General features: G+C 36.8%; 1 protein-coding gene across 1 annotated transcript; it reads right to left on the bottom strand.

The window, feature by feature from the left end:
* Positions 1–2,350: 2,350 nt before the first annotated feature.
* LOC140145711 (uncharacterized) lies at positions 2,351–15,845 on the bottom strand. Its single transcript, XM_072167394.1, has 3 exons — positions 15,731–15,845; positions 12,164–12,296; positions 2,351–10,585 (listed from the first exon to the last, which is right to left on the bottom strand). The coding sequence occupies exons 2-3, from the start codon at positions 12,199–12,201 to the stop codon at positions 7,381–7,383; spliced, it is 3,243 nt and encodes a 1,080-aa protein (XP_072023495.1). The 5' UTR covers positions 12,202–12,296; positions 15,731–15,845; the 3' UTR covers positions 2,351–7,380.
* Positions 15,846–16,071: the final 226 nt, after the last annotated feature.

Below are 16,071 nucleotides of genomic sequence, written 5' to 3'. Positions count from 1 at the left end.
AAAACTTATTAAGGTTTACAAGATACATATTTGGTGCATACGCACCGATATGAACCTCGCGCCAATCAGGCCGTCTTCACGTACTAGAGGTAAAGTTTGACATATCAGATATCGCACGACTCTGTGGTATATTTGGTTAACAAGATAGAGGGTTAAATGCACAAAGTGCTATATCTCATTAACCAATGATCCTACAGAGATGTGACCACTAACTTTTTGTTCTTTATGACCAGAGGAAAAGTTTGACATATCGCACGACTCTGTGGGATATTTGGTTAAAAAGATAGAGGTTTGGTGCATAAAGTACAAAAAAGTGACTATATCTCATTAACCAATGATCCTACAGAGATGTGACCACTGACTTTTTGTTCCTTATGACCAGAGGAAAAGTTTGACATATCGCACGACTCTGTGGGATATTTGGTTAAAATGATAGAGGGTTAAGTACACAAAGTACAAAAAAGTGACTATATCTCATTAACCAATGATCCTACAGAGATGTGACCACTGACTTTTTCGTTCTTTATGACCAGAGGAAAAGTTTGACATATCGCACGACTCTGTGGGATATTTGGATAAAAAGATAGAGGTTTGGTGCATAAAGTACAAAAAGTGACTATATCTCATTAACCAATGATCCTACAGAGATGTGACCACTGACTTTTTTGTTCCTTATGACCAGAGGAAAAGTTTGACATATCGCACAACTCTGTGGGATATTTGGTTAAAAAGATAGAGGGTTAAGTACACAAAGTACAAAAGTCACTATATCTCATTAACCAATGATCCTACAGAGATGTGACCACTGACTTTTTCGTTCTTTATGACCAGAGGAAAAGTTTGACATATCGCACGACTCTGTGGGATATTTGGTTAAAAAAGATAGAGGGTAAGTACACAAAGTACAAAAAGTGACTATATCTCATTAACCAATGATCCTACAGAGATGTGACCACTGACTTTTTGTTCCTTATGACCAGAGGAAAAGTTTGACATATCGCACAACTCTGTGGGATATTTGGTTAAAAAGATAGAGGGTTAAGTACACAAAGTACAAAAAAGTGACTATATCTCATTAACCAATGATCCCACAGCGATGTGACCACTGACTTTTTCGTTCTTTATGACCAGAGGAAAAGTTTGACATATCGCACGACTCTGTGGGATATTTGGTTAAAAAGATAGAGGTTTGGTGCATAAAGTACAAAAAGTGACTATATCTCATTAACCAATGATCCTACAGAGATGTGACCACTGACTTTTTTGTTCCTTATGACCAGAGGAAAAGTTTGACATATCGCACAACTCTGTGGGATATTTGGTTAAGAAGATAGAGGGTTTGGTGCATAAAGTACAAAAACATGTGCAATTTCACTTAGTTGCCAGCGGAAGAAAACGGGAAGATTACAGTGGTTTGTTGCCAGCGGAAGAACCCGAACGATTACAATACCTAGCTGGGGGGTGTAAACCCCCCAGCTAGGTAATGATGTGGATATTTATTTGTTTCATATACATTAGGGAGTGTTCATAAATACTTTGGTGGGGGGTTGGAAAAGTTGGAACCTCGGACGTCAAAAATTTTGATCCCCCTAAAAAGGGTGGATTTTTTTATCCCCCTTTTATGGTCTAAAATTTTTGACCCCCCCTTCATGTCCTAAAAAGAAGCCAAAAATATACATCATTAACAGTGGCATAGATTTCTTTTTGACATATGGGTTGGTGACAATTTCTTGAAGTCCAGTGAATCCAGCACCTTTTGCTGACAAAATAAGTTTATGGTACAAATGCGCACAAAGCGCGCAAAAAAATTTGCCATATTGAAGCTAAACTGGTAAAATGTAGTACAAAACTGGAATTAATTTGCACGAAGCGCATAAAAATTGGCACTTAAAATAACCAAATATGGGGTTAATTTTGGTTAGAAACCCATATACAGGCGTCAACATTGGGGGGATGATTGTATGGACCATTGCCCCTAACAAAATATTGGGGACCGGAGATTTATCCCCCACCCCCGGGATCTACCCCTATGGTCATTAACTCATTAGCTAAAAATTACCGTTTGGAGTTATTACTCATTGAAGTCATAGTGTTACACACAAATTGTAAAGTGCGCACATTTTGTTGATTTGTAGCTTGAGATTACAAAATTGAATACTCATGCGCGTGGAGCGCGCAAAATTTTTGGAAATTGCCTTCTCGTACATTTTACCCCGGAATTTTACCCTCAAATATTTTGGACCCCCACTATTAAGGACTGATTTTTTTATATTTATTCCCCCTTTTTAGGACCCAATTTTTTTGATCCCCCCCCAATATTTTCCAACCCCCCCACCAAAGTATTTATGAACACTCCCTTACCAACCTAAAAATTCCGGACAGGTCTATATTTCGATTGAACATCTGCATTTTGTACCATTCAAAGAACAGTAGTTTTACTTTTAGCTAGTATACAGTTAATAATATTGATGAGAATTTTAATATTGGATTCATAGTCCCTTTTTTAAATGCTATCAAAGAGATGGATTCGTCTGACATTTGGTTTGTAATGTGGCATTTTACAGATACAAAACATGTAAAAAAAAACCAAAATCAATGTCCGGATTTTTCATTTAATATAAATTAATTTTAATATGCACTTCTTGATTTTTGCTTTTGGATTTTTAAACGTATATTTAAGAAATAAAGGGTAATGCATGATCCTTTACACGAAAATAATGTGTCCGAGGCAGTAAAAACGTAAATAATGGGTGAGGCGCAGCCGAACCCATTATTTAAACGTTTTTACTCCCGAGGACACATTATTTGCATGTAAAGGATAATGCTGCACCCTTTATTTCTATTCTATTACCACAAAATAGTGTGATTTAAAGAGAAAATATCAAAATTTTTGCCCAAATATTTCAAGTTGTTTACCTCAAGGTGGAGCGCATACGCGTAGCCAAAGCGTATGCACATTCCAATGACACAACCTAACATTCCATTCTCCCCTATAAGCAGGTATGCACATACAATAACACACCCCTGACATTCCATTCTCCCCTACATAAGCAGGTGTGCTGTGCGCTGTGATGATAGAAGAACATAAAGTTCGTTGCCCTTGACACATTATCGCTAATTAATGGTCTGTCACGTGACGCGTTTCAACAAATCACAGTGCGCGATTTTGAATAATGGGTCGTGGGGGTAATAGAATAAATTTTAGAGTCCCTCTTTCAAGTTTTATATTTATGTGTAATCTTTGTATTTCATCGCTATATGAATTTGCTGATACTTGGTCAAAATTTACATTAAAATGATCAGAAAAAAACTAGTATTGTCAAAATTTCAGTTTTTTGTGTCATGTTATTTATTAATCTAAAAGTATTTTAGGCGACGAAAAAACCACACCATGTTGTACGGGCGGATGAAAGTTCAAGTAGGGTCGGGTGGTTTGTTTTGTTTGTGTGCTTTTTTTTGAGGGGGGAGGCTAAAATTACCCTAAAATATCATCAAAATCTGAAGCCACATCCCCCCACTTTTTTCAAAACTGGAAACCTCTGGCTACATAATGTTTATGTACCAAACATTGCTGATTAATTCGTTTTTAGCAAAAATATCGTCAAATTTGAATTTCGTTCTGGTATACCAGAACGAAATTACAACACTGATCTTATGGAGCATTGTAATGCATCATGCATATCTCACAAACGCAAAATCGGAATCAACTGACATTTTGGGAATAAGCTTTTTACCTGGATATCCACTGAAAAAATGTCATAAAAAGAGGATGCTAGGATCACGAAATCCTCCTTTAAGCAAAATAAATGTTTTAAAAAATTCTCAAAAACACAAATTCAGGGTCACGAGCTGTCACTGTTGGGCCCGTATAGAAGGGTTTTTTCGTAGCCTTTAATACTATTATTTTTTTTTTTTTAAAGCGCACCAGTAAATTTTAAAACAGATGATAGGAAACATAAACAGGGCTACTGCAGGAGGCAAGGTTTATGACCAAGAAATACAATATTGATTTTCCCTTTGTGTGTGTGTGCCATGTACCATGAACAATTACGTAATAGTATTGACTTTTGTTGAACTTGTTAAATGTAGGCCCTAAAAGGTCAGTGAACCCCAATAGGTCTTGCAACTCATCACTCATCACCAGAGATCTTCTCTCTGCTCATAACAAGTGAACTTGTTTTCATTTACAAAAAGGGGGAGGCATTTCAGACTTCGCTCAAAATTGGGAATATTGGCTCAATTTTTATAGGCTAATAAAAACTTGGAACATTTTTTGATACCAAATAAGCTAAATTTTAGTCCAAAATTGCTTAAAAATCCAGGAAATTCATATATTTTGGTGGCTGTTTCGTTAATTTGATTTATTTTTGGGTCACTTTATAGACGATCGGATACACATTCATACGCAAACTGAAATCAGGACTGTTTTTAACAGTTTTTCAGCTATGCCCTATTGGAATTACAGGTTCCTCCCCCCATTTTATAATGCTTTCCATGTTTTTTGGGTCATAAACATAATTCCTATCCAACATAATTTCTCTATGGCTAATTGGAATTTCATTTTTTTTTTTTTTGTTGCATTTTGCAACAATTTTATAAGTTTTTGTCACATTATTTTTTTTGCTCCTCACTCCTGGATTTCCAGAAATTTTTTGGGGTGGCTAATGGAAATCCAGTTTTTTTTTCGATCAAAATCTTATTCCTCAACCCCCTACCACAATATTGTTAACCGGATTTCCAGACTTTTTTGCTCCTCACTGCTGGAATTCCAGAATTTTTTGGGGGATGGCTAATGGAAATCCAGTTTTTTTCCTGATCAAAATATTTTTCCTCAACCACCTTGAACACACTTGCTATCTGGATTTCCACTTTTTTTGCTCTTAGTGTGAGGATTTCCAGATTTTTAGAGCATCAGGTTTCCATATCCTCTATGGGGGGTGTGCATACTTTATCTGGAATAGCCCATTTCACATAATTACTGGGAATAAATACCAGACTCATTTCAAGCTGAGGTCACTTCAATTCATTCCCAAGTCACATGGCTTATTAAATACAGAGAACATTCCATAACCATGTCACTTGGGGATGATTTGAATTGACCTCCACTTGAAATAAGTGTGGTATTTAGTCCAAGCCATTATGTGAAATGAGACAGATGTAACAGCCGACAAGTGCATCGTTTTGATACGGATGTACACATATGAGCACTTATTAGAGCGTTTTGAATTTGAATTTTTAATTTCATTAAGAGCCATTCTCAGAGATTTACTTGGCTGAAAGCCCCATCTCTTAAGGAAATAGGGTGTCAAAATGTACCGGATTAGATAGTGCATCTATCAAAAAAACAAAGTTAGCCCAATATGGTTCAGTTTTGAAATTGTGATTATTTTTCCAAGTGTAAGCCAAGGATACTTTCTTGGAGCAGTATATGACCATTTTATAATGTTGCTGTGAACAATATAATATAAAGAAGTTGAATAAGTTTATACTAGTATTGGCTATATCTCAAAATTTACTTTCCCAACATCTGATTCGATTTGCTTGATCACGTCACATCAGCTTTCACAATACAATTAAGTAAAAAAAAAGCGCAGATTTATAGTGCGCTACGCACAGACACAACGCCTAGATGTTGATCCACAAGCCTCAGCACACTTTACAGGTTGTCACTGACCACTACGGCCCCACATCATTCCATAAACCATTTAACAACAAATCAGGGACTTTTGCTGCTACAAGAGCGCACACCCTAGACATTCCACAAATAACCATCGCAACCAGGATCAGCTCCTCGAGTTCCGTATGGGTTACAATGAGACAATTAGCAGTAAGTTCCTTGTCCAGGGGAATTTCAAGCTAACTTAATTTTTCCACAAGAGCATACTAGGCACCACCCGGGTGTGAACCTGCAACCTTACACCATAGTCGAACGCCGAACGATTGAGCTACCCACCTAACTATGGACCAAAATGGTCTCATCTCAATGGCATAGTTCAACTTCAATAACCTCAATTAAACAATCATAGTGCAATTTGACCTTAAATCACAGACTTTGAGTTTTTGTACCCAAATTTTCAACGGTCATTCAATGAATGTAAAAATGTATTGGGTTTTAAGAACTGCACCCATATAGATGTTGTGGCGATATATTATTTTATAGCCCGTGCCTTCTATTTTAATTTATTTATTTATTCAAAACTATGGTGTCATTCACCTCGAGTGAGATCACTCTCTCGTATCATTTCGATTAGACTATCGTTAACCGTCACCGTGGTCTTTTTTTAAAGAGAGGTTTTGTGGACGACGCAAACTGAGAATGAATTGTAGTCTGTGGCATTCACTCAGATGGTTAACATCTCTCCATAAACTCTCCGTGTGCGTCAAGATTTGAACACAACTTCTTAGTTTAGAGCGAGTACAATTCTCGCTAATTATTACTGGATAATGGAGTTTGTTCTACTCCTAGTTCTCTTGTTAGTTTTAATATAAAGTTTCATACCGAATGAAGAAGATGTAGTAAGTAATAAATATAACTTAATTAACTGTAAATTGGGTTTTGAATGTCTTCATGTTTGTGTGATAATACTCGTGCTTGGCTGATTCTAAAAGCCTAAATAAGTCCCTGGTTGAACCTCTGGTTCTATGAAGAACTTTATTTTAGCGCCCCTACTCAGGCCTATGATGAAGAGACGATGAACCGAATACCAATCTGAGGGACTAGTCGAGACGAGTGAACCAAGACGCATCTACCAAGCCGTGTGATTATTCCCTGGTACCTACCTCGCCGGTTAAAATATTTAGCGAGTCCTATTCCCAAAGTTCTTTATTAGATAGATGAGCATGTTTTGGCTCCTAGTGCCTGCTTTTACACAAATGGATGTTAATTAAGTCATACACATCAAATTAATTTTCCTCATCTAGTCTTTTTTCATCTTTGTGGTTATGCTTCATGTGAGACGTCAATGAATACGGATGTACAAAGCCTTTACCCCACAAATTACACAGATACTCTTTCTTCCCGTCATGGGTTTTCATGTGCGATTTGAGTCCAAAACCTGTGGAAAAACGTTTGCCACATGAAGGACATAAATAAGGCTTGTCTCCTGTATGAACTTTCAGATGTCGTTTTAGATAATACATTCTAGGGAAGGTCTTGCCACAGTATGTACACAGGGGCTTCATATGCGTCACACTTGTTTCACCACCACTGTGGTACCGTGTTACGTGAGACGCTAGGAATCTACTGGACGCTGATTTATGCCCACATTGGGTACATTCGTACTGTAGGGTATCAGGATGTCTACTTTGTATGTGTTTCCTCAAATAAGCCTCCAAGGGAAAAATTTTCCCGCAAAATTCACATTTTGAAAGTTCTGAATCTCAAATCTCATGAACTCTCTTGATATGCGTTTGTAACTGTTTTTCACTTGATGCACTTTTTAAGCAATACTTGCACTGAAGGTGAGGAGGCATTTCTTTTGAGTGTATACTTATCATGTGGTTTTTCAAGAAGCTTTTCCTTGTGAAAAGCTTATCACATTCCTCGCATCTCAAACTTTCACACCCTGTTTCCACATGCTGGCTTAGCTCACTCTCTTGTAGGAACTTCTTTCCACAGTTTGTACACTTAAATATTTCTTCACCGGTATGAGCTTCTCGCATGTGAATATCCCTTTGATAATTTGAATCATATTTTGTTTCACATTTTTCGCATTTATACGTCTTACGTTTATACCCCGTCGTAAATTTGCTCAAATGTTTTTGTAACTTAGCCAGAGTTGGAAATGTTGTAACACAATGGTGACATTTCAGAGCTATCTTATCATCAACATGGTTTGTCCGATGTTGAGTCATCTCTTCTCTAGATGCAAACTTATCCCCGCACTGCATACATTCAAATGGAGTCTCACCGACATGAATTCTAATATGAGAACAAAGGCCAGCTTTCCCTTTGAACTTTCTGTCACAGTACATGCACACCAACTCACACAGGTGCTTTGTTACCTCATACTGAGTTTCAAATGTTTTATCACATTGGCGACATTTCAGAGCGTTCTCATCATCAACATGGCATGTCCGATGTTGAGTCAGCTCTTCTCTAGATGCAAACTTATCCCTGCACTGCAAACATTCAAATGGAGTCTCACCGGCATGACTTTTCATATGAACAGCAAGAGCAGCATTCCCTTTAATCTTTCTGTCACAGTACATGCACACCAACTCACATAATATATTTTTATGTATGTGCCTTCTCGGTTTCTGGGTCTTATTTCCTCTTTTCTGATCATTATACTTTGACCTGTGACATTGCTTCTTACGTTCATGATTATTTACATGCATTTGTAAGGAAGTTCGAGATTGAAATGCTTTATTGCACTTATAACAACTCAGCGCTTTCTTATCAACATGGCTTGTTCGATGTTGAGTCAGTTCTTCTCTACACGAGAACTTCTCTAAGCACTGCATACATTCAAACGGAGTCGCACCACCATGGTGTTTCATATGCAGTGCAAGAGAAAATTCCCGTGTGAACTTCATGTCGCAGTACATGCACACTATTTCGGTTTCTTGCTTATCAAGTTCATGATCATTTACATGCTTTTGTAAGGCACGCCGAGATTTAAATGCTTTATTGCACTGATGACAACTCAGCGCCTCCTTATCAACGTGGCTTGTCCGATGTTGAGTCAGCTCTTCTCTACACAAGAACTTCTCTAAGCATTGCATACATTCAAACCGATTGTCATGCTCATGACGTCTCATATGCAACGAAAAAGCTATTTTCCCTTCAAACTTTCTATCACAGTATGTGCACACCATCTCGGTGTCTTTGTGATGTTGAATTTCCCTGTATTTATCCAGATCTTCTTGACTAGAATTTGCTTTTACCATACTATGACTTACAGCGTGCAAGAGACATGCTTCTCTGCTTATAAATTGCTGTCCACAAGAACCACACTGAAAGTGAGTCTTGTTATGTTCATCCAGCTCTTGTTTGCTTGCAAAATTCCTGTTACACAAATTGCACAGAAATTTTGGACTATCCTCATTGTCACCTATGTTTCTCACACACATTTGATCATGTCTGGCCAACTGTTTTTTGGTCATAAAATGCTCGCCACATTTGCCACAAATAGTGCAGGGACATTCTGGGTGAGCTACACTTATATGTATATTAAGACCCTTCTTGCTCCAAAATGATGCACCGCACAGGTGGCATGTAATATGGCCATGTGGTTGGATGAGTGTAACAAATTTCTTGTCATTCTCACGGTTGTCCTTAGAGGTCAAACCCATTACAACTACAGATCTTTCTAAATTTGGTTTAGTTCCAAAATGTCTGTTGCAATGCTCGCATTGAGGGTGTGAATTCCTGTTCCTGGGTATGCTGGTGGCACAGAGTATGGCCACACCATTTCTGGTATCCAAGATGCATTTGTGGCTGCTAAATCTCGCAAGTGAAGGGAATTGCAGCTTACACTTATCACACTCAATGGCTACCAAACTACCAGCCACTTTACTTCTGTATGCCATTCCATCTTCTTGTGGCTGACTAGTGCCGCTAGCTTCATCTGCATGTATTGTTTTGTGTTCATTTAGGTCATCATTTGTGGCAAAACCCATTCCACATTTCCTGCACATCCATTGGAGAAGTGAATGTTGCCTTTTCTCATGTCTGGCCACATCTGATGTTGCTGCAAGACGCATGTTGCAATGATTACACTTTCGCTGGATACCAGATGCTTGATGAGTTGAACCACTTTGAGTGTCTGAGATGCATTTGTGTTGATCAAACTCCGTAAGCATTAAGAAACGCTTCTTGCATTTGTCACACTCATATGCTACAGAAATTTTAGGCACTTTTTCTGTTGTTTGCTGCCGATTGTCCTTAGTGGCAAAATCCACTGAATGCACCATCTTACTATGTCTTTTTTTAGCTTTCTTTGTAACAGTTGTTTTTTGCCCATTGTCCTTAGTAGCAATATCCACTGAGTGCAGCAACTTACTATGTCTTTTTAAACACGAGTTTCTTCCCAATTGCATTTTGCAGTGGTCGCATGTACAATGTGAATTATGCACAATTAATTCATGTGCTTTTAGGGTGTCAAATGTGGCAAAACCCAATGTACATTCGCTGCACGTCCATCTGTGCAATGAATGTTGCCTCTTCTTGAGTCTGATAACATCTGATGTTGTATCATGATTGGCTTTTGGCTGGATATGAGTCTTTTGATGAGATGAGCCACTTTGAGCGTCTGAGATGCATTTGTGGTGTTCAAATGCTGAACGTTTTAAAAAACGTTTCTTGCATTTGGCACACCCATATTCCTTTTTTGTTTGTTGAGTTCCATTTCCTGGAATAACAGGGAGTCTTTGTATGTGGGTTACTTGATCTGTGTTTTGACTTTGGTACAGTCTGACACCCTTCCTCACCTTGGAGATTCTACTTCTCCGTTTGTGATGACTTCTAGTTATATGCCTCCTATACCTCCCAAAATTTGACCACCATCGTAAACAGTATCTGCATCTGAAGGGTTGAAGTGGCAGAGTACTTTTGGTGATTCTTGATGGAGGTGCTTGCACTCTGTAAGGGAACAGGAAATAAATATTTAAGTTAGAAGAAAGTTCAGGAGGAAGACAGAGAGAGCAGCACCTATGCTGATGTATGACAACCACTTTTATCTAAGGCAACCTCAATTTAAGACTTATCGTATTGTTTGTAATAAACGCTCCCCCTCTAATAAACACCCCCTCCAAATTTTCTGTGAAAAATTGACAAAAATGCAAACATTTCCATGCTATATCATGTGAGTAAGCTTGAAATTGGCAGCAGTCATCAATTTGTCAGTGATGATCGCTAAATTGCATGGACAAGACCTATTATGACTCACACTTCCATCCATTCCATTGCCTAATTATGGTAGAATTTCACCAGATTGTTGCTTGATGATGCATTTACGGGTGTAATTTTGATGTATTTACCACGAAAATGATATTTTCCATGGGCATCCCAATAATACTAGTATTCGTGTAGCCGTAAATCCCTCCTTTCTACAGGAGCACTATCAGTAAATTTAACCCGATTTTGAAGTCTGACAATTCACCTTCAATAAACGCCCCCTTTTGGAAAAATGCAAAGCCCCAGGGGCGTTTATAATATTACAAACAATATGATGTTGATTTTACGTAAGCTAAGGTAAACTACAAAGTCAATTTTTGATTGAGTCCCATTAGCCGCAACATCCAAGGAGGAGCATGGCTGTTGACCACCTGTGCATGACAAACACTTTTATCTAGGAAGGCCTTAATTTAAAGCTTATTGGTTTATGTAAGCTAGGTAAATTACAAAGTCAATTTGAGTCCATTAGCCACAACATCCAATTACAAGAGGCCACAGTTGACAGTTCAATTCAAATGCTAACTAGACCATAAATTCAAAAGCCAAACCATGGCAAACAAAGCTGTCATTTACATTTAATATTTTGTAGATATATTTTCACTAAATATCATATCATTGCTACTCACACACAAATGTTTGGAGACCATAAAAGTTTCAAAGTGCAAATTTCGCAATCCACTTTGACTTGATCCCTAGTGACACTTGTTCTCAGGTTACCCAGGTACATTCCTATTAATTACGTAAAGTACCCGGGCATAAAATTACCAGGAAATCACAGCCTTAATGGCTCGGTTAGCGATGTTTTCACATAATTTTTTGTGGGACCTGAGAGCACCACAGACATATCGAATTGCATTTTTCAAAACAGGAATGTCCTTCTGATATCAACAACAAAATCTGAAAAAATTTAGGTCTTTTGGAAAAAAAATCTATCTTTTTGGAAGGTCAAAACTTTCAATTAATCATCGCCTTTTCATCCCAGTTACACACACTTACAGTACATATCATTCATTAGATTTAGGCCTATACAATTAACAATTTACTTCCGACGACTGTTAAATTTCAAAAATATCAATTTTTAATCATTTGTCATAAAATATGTATTACATGTACATCGTGAATTTAAAAAAAAAAATCAAAATTATTTGATATCAGAAGGACATTCCTCGTTTTAAAATTGCAACTCAATATGTCTGATGTGCTCTCAGGTCCTACAATAAATATGTGAAAACATTGCTATCCGAGCCCTTAACAGTAACCTACCTATTTTGGCTATCGTGCATTCTGTATTTGGCTTTCATGTTTGGGTATGGGGACTTCACATGGTCTGGAGTTGACTAGTGTTGTTCCCCCAGCCAGATTGTTTCCTGCAGAACAAATCCCTGCAAAACAAATGCTGAAATACAGAATTGAAGAGCAAAATCAATAAGTAGTAATACAATTTGCACAATTTTTTTTGAGACAGGCTGTATTGTAGAATTTGATTATGATATGTTGTTATCAGTATGTATAGGAATTATTGTTAACGATATCATAACTTAATAATTGAGGTTTGATGACCAACACTATGACCCAAAGTCATAGCTTATTTTTCTGATATTTATGTGATTACCAAATTTCACATAATTAATAATGTCGAAGTTGGTCTTTGAGTTAAACACAATAGTTTTAATGAGGAACTTAAACTTAGTTGTGTAATTGCTATTGAAACTTTCCTAACTGAAAGTTTAACAGAGAAATATTTAGTCCGAGTTACCTGTGCCGACCCCTAGTCCGCACATTCATTTGTACAGAGCCATAGCAGAGGTGGTACCAAAAGTAACTCAGGATATTATTTTGTTGATGTGAAAACTTCTACCAGAAGTTCTAAGAAAATGAGTCATACCCTTGATAAATCAATCTTTTGTGCTATGCTCATCACCATGATGATTTATCAATACGGTGCCAAAGAGGACTTAATTTTACTTTGGAATCCTCTTTGTGGTCACAGTAGGAGCAAGGTGTTTGACCTGCCTACCTACCTGTTTGTATGTACTTTATGAATGCAGGAATGTAAATAGTATTAATTGGCAGTGTTAATTTGTTTAGATAATTGCGCCTACTTTTAAAAAGTCTTTCATGAATGATGACTTTCAATTTCAAGTATGACAACATTAAGATAATTACTATGTTTTTGGCTAAATAGTATGTTAATACAATCAGCTAATTAGTCACCCAGCTACCAATTACTATTTTAATGTTAATTAATTAGTCTTGATGCAATTAATTAATTATATGCTAATTCTAGTTTGTTAAATACCATTTGATCACTTTCATAACTATGAATTTGACTTTTGGCTTTAACTGATGAAAGATGCTCACTTCAAAAGATGTTTATCTAATTATATTCGAGTATTAAGGAATGTGTGGTGAGAAGACTCTAATACCCTCCAAGGACTTCTCTTTTACAAGTTTGAGTCACATGACTGCTCATGATGAATGAAGCTAGAACTTATTTGTGTTGCCATGCCAACCAAAGTGGTTGACCTTAATATATTTGGAACTGGGTCATGTACTTTCGCTTGTTAACAGTTTGGTCTGTTCTATGCATTTTATCAATTGATGATTGTGTATTATAATGAGATATTCTTAATAATATGACCATTAGGAGTTATGATGTGCCATTTCTATGACCGTGATGTAATACGCTCCTGCGAGGATGCGTTATGTTTTTAGTTTGGATTATTATATTATTTCCAATTCTTTACATTTCAGTCATGGCTTTGATGATTGACTGGCATGATCATGTTTGATTGTCATATTATCTGATTTCAATTATGTTTATGTTTACTTAGTATTTAGACTTATATTATTTTAGTAGATTTAGTTTATTATTTAAAATGGGTAATTCAAACCATTTATTGGATCATTCCAATACTGAAGCCAGCGACGGAACATCTGCACCCTTTGCTCTTAAGTCTCTTCTTTGTTTGATACAGGTGCCGGGACCATCAGCACTTGCCGACGACGCTCCATCATGATGTCGCCTGTCGCTTGAGGTACCCGTCACCAACGTCACTGTCATCATCATACGTGTATGGTTGTTTACCATTTCATAATCTCTTGACATGAAAGGCGATGAGCGCCTTCGCAGATTTACTTTAGTCAATTCAAGTTGATGAACTTGTGAGTTTGGATGCAACGAACTCTTTATCGCACCTCAATGACATGGGTGGCTTCGATCACTTTTTCTACATTTACTTCCATTTTGTTGAACGCATGAACTTGTATGCGTGATAATGAACTTGTGCGTATGTGGACTTGAGCCTCCATCTTCGCTTCGAGATCGCCGTTCATTATGACTCTTTATTCGCGACAAAATGGCCATAGTGTTTGTATATGTACACATGTGTTGATCACTGATTGTTCATGATATTATAATTTATGCTTTATATTTGTTTTGATTGCAACTGATTTGCATAATAATGAAGTATTAATAATAATAATTACTTTTGCTTTTGGATTACCTACAAATTATGTTATCCACTGTTATTGTTTTTAATTGCTTTTATTTTTAGTAAGATTACTTGGATCTACTTAGTAGACCACGAACCTGCTCCTCCTTGACCTTCTGAGTCTCGAGAGGGGTCACAAAAAAATTGATGTTTTAAGCTTCTTTTCAAAAAATGGTTTTAGCTTGTTACAAAAACGGGAAAAAAAATCGTTTTTAGCTTGTTTGCAGGTCTTTGTTTGATATTTTTGCTTTTAAAATAATAGTTTAAAGCTTGACTCCTTAGATGAAACTTAGTTTAAAAGGGCATTTCGTGATCCACAGCCTCATCCCCCCACTTTTCTCAAAAAAAAAGTTGAGATTTTTATATATCAGGAAACCTCTGGCTACATAATGTAGGTAACCCAGGCAAACCTTAGTTAACACATTTGCTAGTCAGCCAAATTCACCGACAATGTCAATGCATATTTACATAGAAATTTAAAACAAGTGGCCGAAGAAGGAAACATACATAAATATGTTTTCTATACTTCACTTGACCCAAATATATGATTTTTTATGGTGATAAGTCACTCGCACATGGAATTTTAGAGGGATTTGGATAGCAGTTCCATTAAAAAAAGCTGCTATCATAATGAGAATGAAATCTAGAAACACCCCCGAAATGCCGTTTTGGGGAATTTTGCTAGCTGAAACTTTTTGATGAAAGTCAATCTTTGACAAGATGTAACTTTGCTACGGAAAGTGCTGTGAAAAAATGTTTTTCAGTTTTGGCTTTATTTACTCAAGGGCTTTAATTTGATATATAAAATGATGCGGTTTGATGGCAAATTTGAATTCACCTAGCATACCTACATAATGTTTATGTACGAAATATTTCTTGCAGATTAATTTGTTTAGCAAAGATACCGTGAAATTTGAAGTGCACCAGAACGAAATTACAACACATTGTCTATGGAGCAGTGTAATACACATAATCATGCATAACTCGCAAACGCAATATTGGAATCAACTGAAATTTTGGGATTATACATATGCTTTTTTCGTGGATATGTGCTGAAAAATGTCATAAAAAGAGGATGCTAGGATCACGAAATACTCCTTTAAGAATAAAGAATCAGTATCCAAAAGTTTAATGCGTCATTGGGCCCATAATTCTTCAAACTGCAGGTATTTATGGAACATATCATCAGCAAGTAAAGTATATAGGCCTATAGTATCTACCAGACAATCCCAGACAATATTAAACCATGATGAAATAGTGATATTTGAGCCCTATAATAGCGCGGGTGGTCTAAAAGTCAGGATAACATCAATTATCAAACAATTCATATTCAAACCTTTTTACGTCAGCAGGTTTTCTTATCCAAGACCCAAGCTGGCAAGTAAGCTTATAGTAAAAACATGGAATAAGAATAGAGCACGAACACCACATCAGCACATACATATATCGGCAAGGTCATCAAGCGATCAAGCTTCCGGTTGATTTACCTCATGAAGTAACGCACAGATCCAGCTCAACCAACTTTAATATTTTAAAAATATACGGTGTGGACATTTACCCTTTTAATAGGTAACTTAATTTTTTTAAACAAAAGGAATAGATTTGTTGTTTTAAATTAGTAAATAAACAATTTATCTATCCGGACACTAATGTTATGCGATTTTAACCATAAAATAA

Source organism: Amphiura filiformis, unplaced genomic scaffold (genome assembly GCF_039555335.1).
Source record: "Amphiura filiformis unplaced genomic scaffold, Afil_fr2py scaffold_594, whole genome shotgun sequence".
In the NCBI taxonomy this organism is placed as follows: Eukaryota; Metazoa; Echinodermata; class Ophiuroidea; order Amphilepidida; family Amphiuridae; genus Amphiura; species Amphiura filiformis.
The sequence above is the reverse complement of the archived record's forward strand: the minus strand, read 5'-3'. Positions and strand labels throughout refer to the sequence as shown.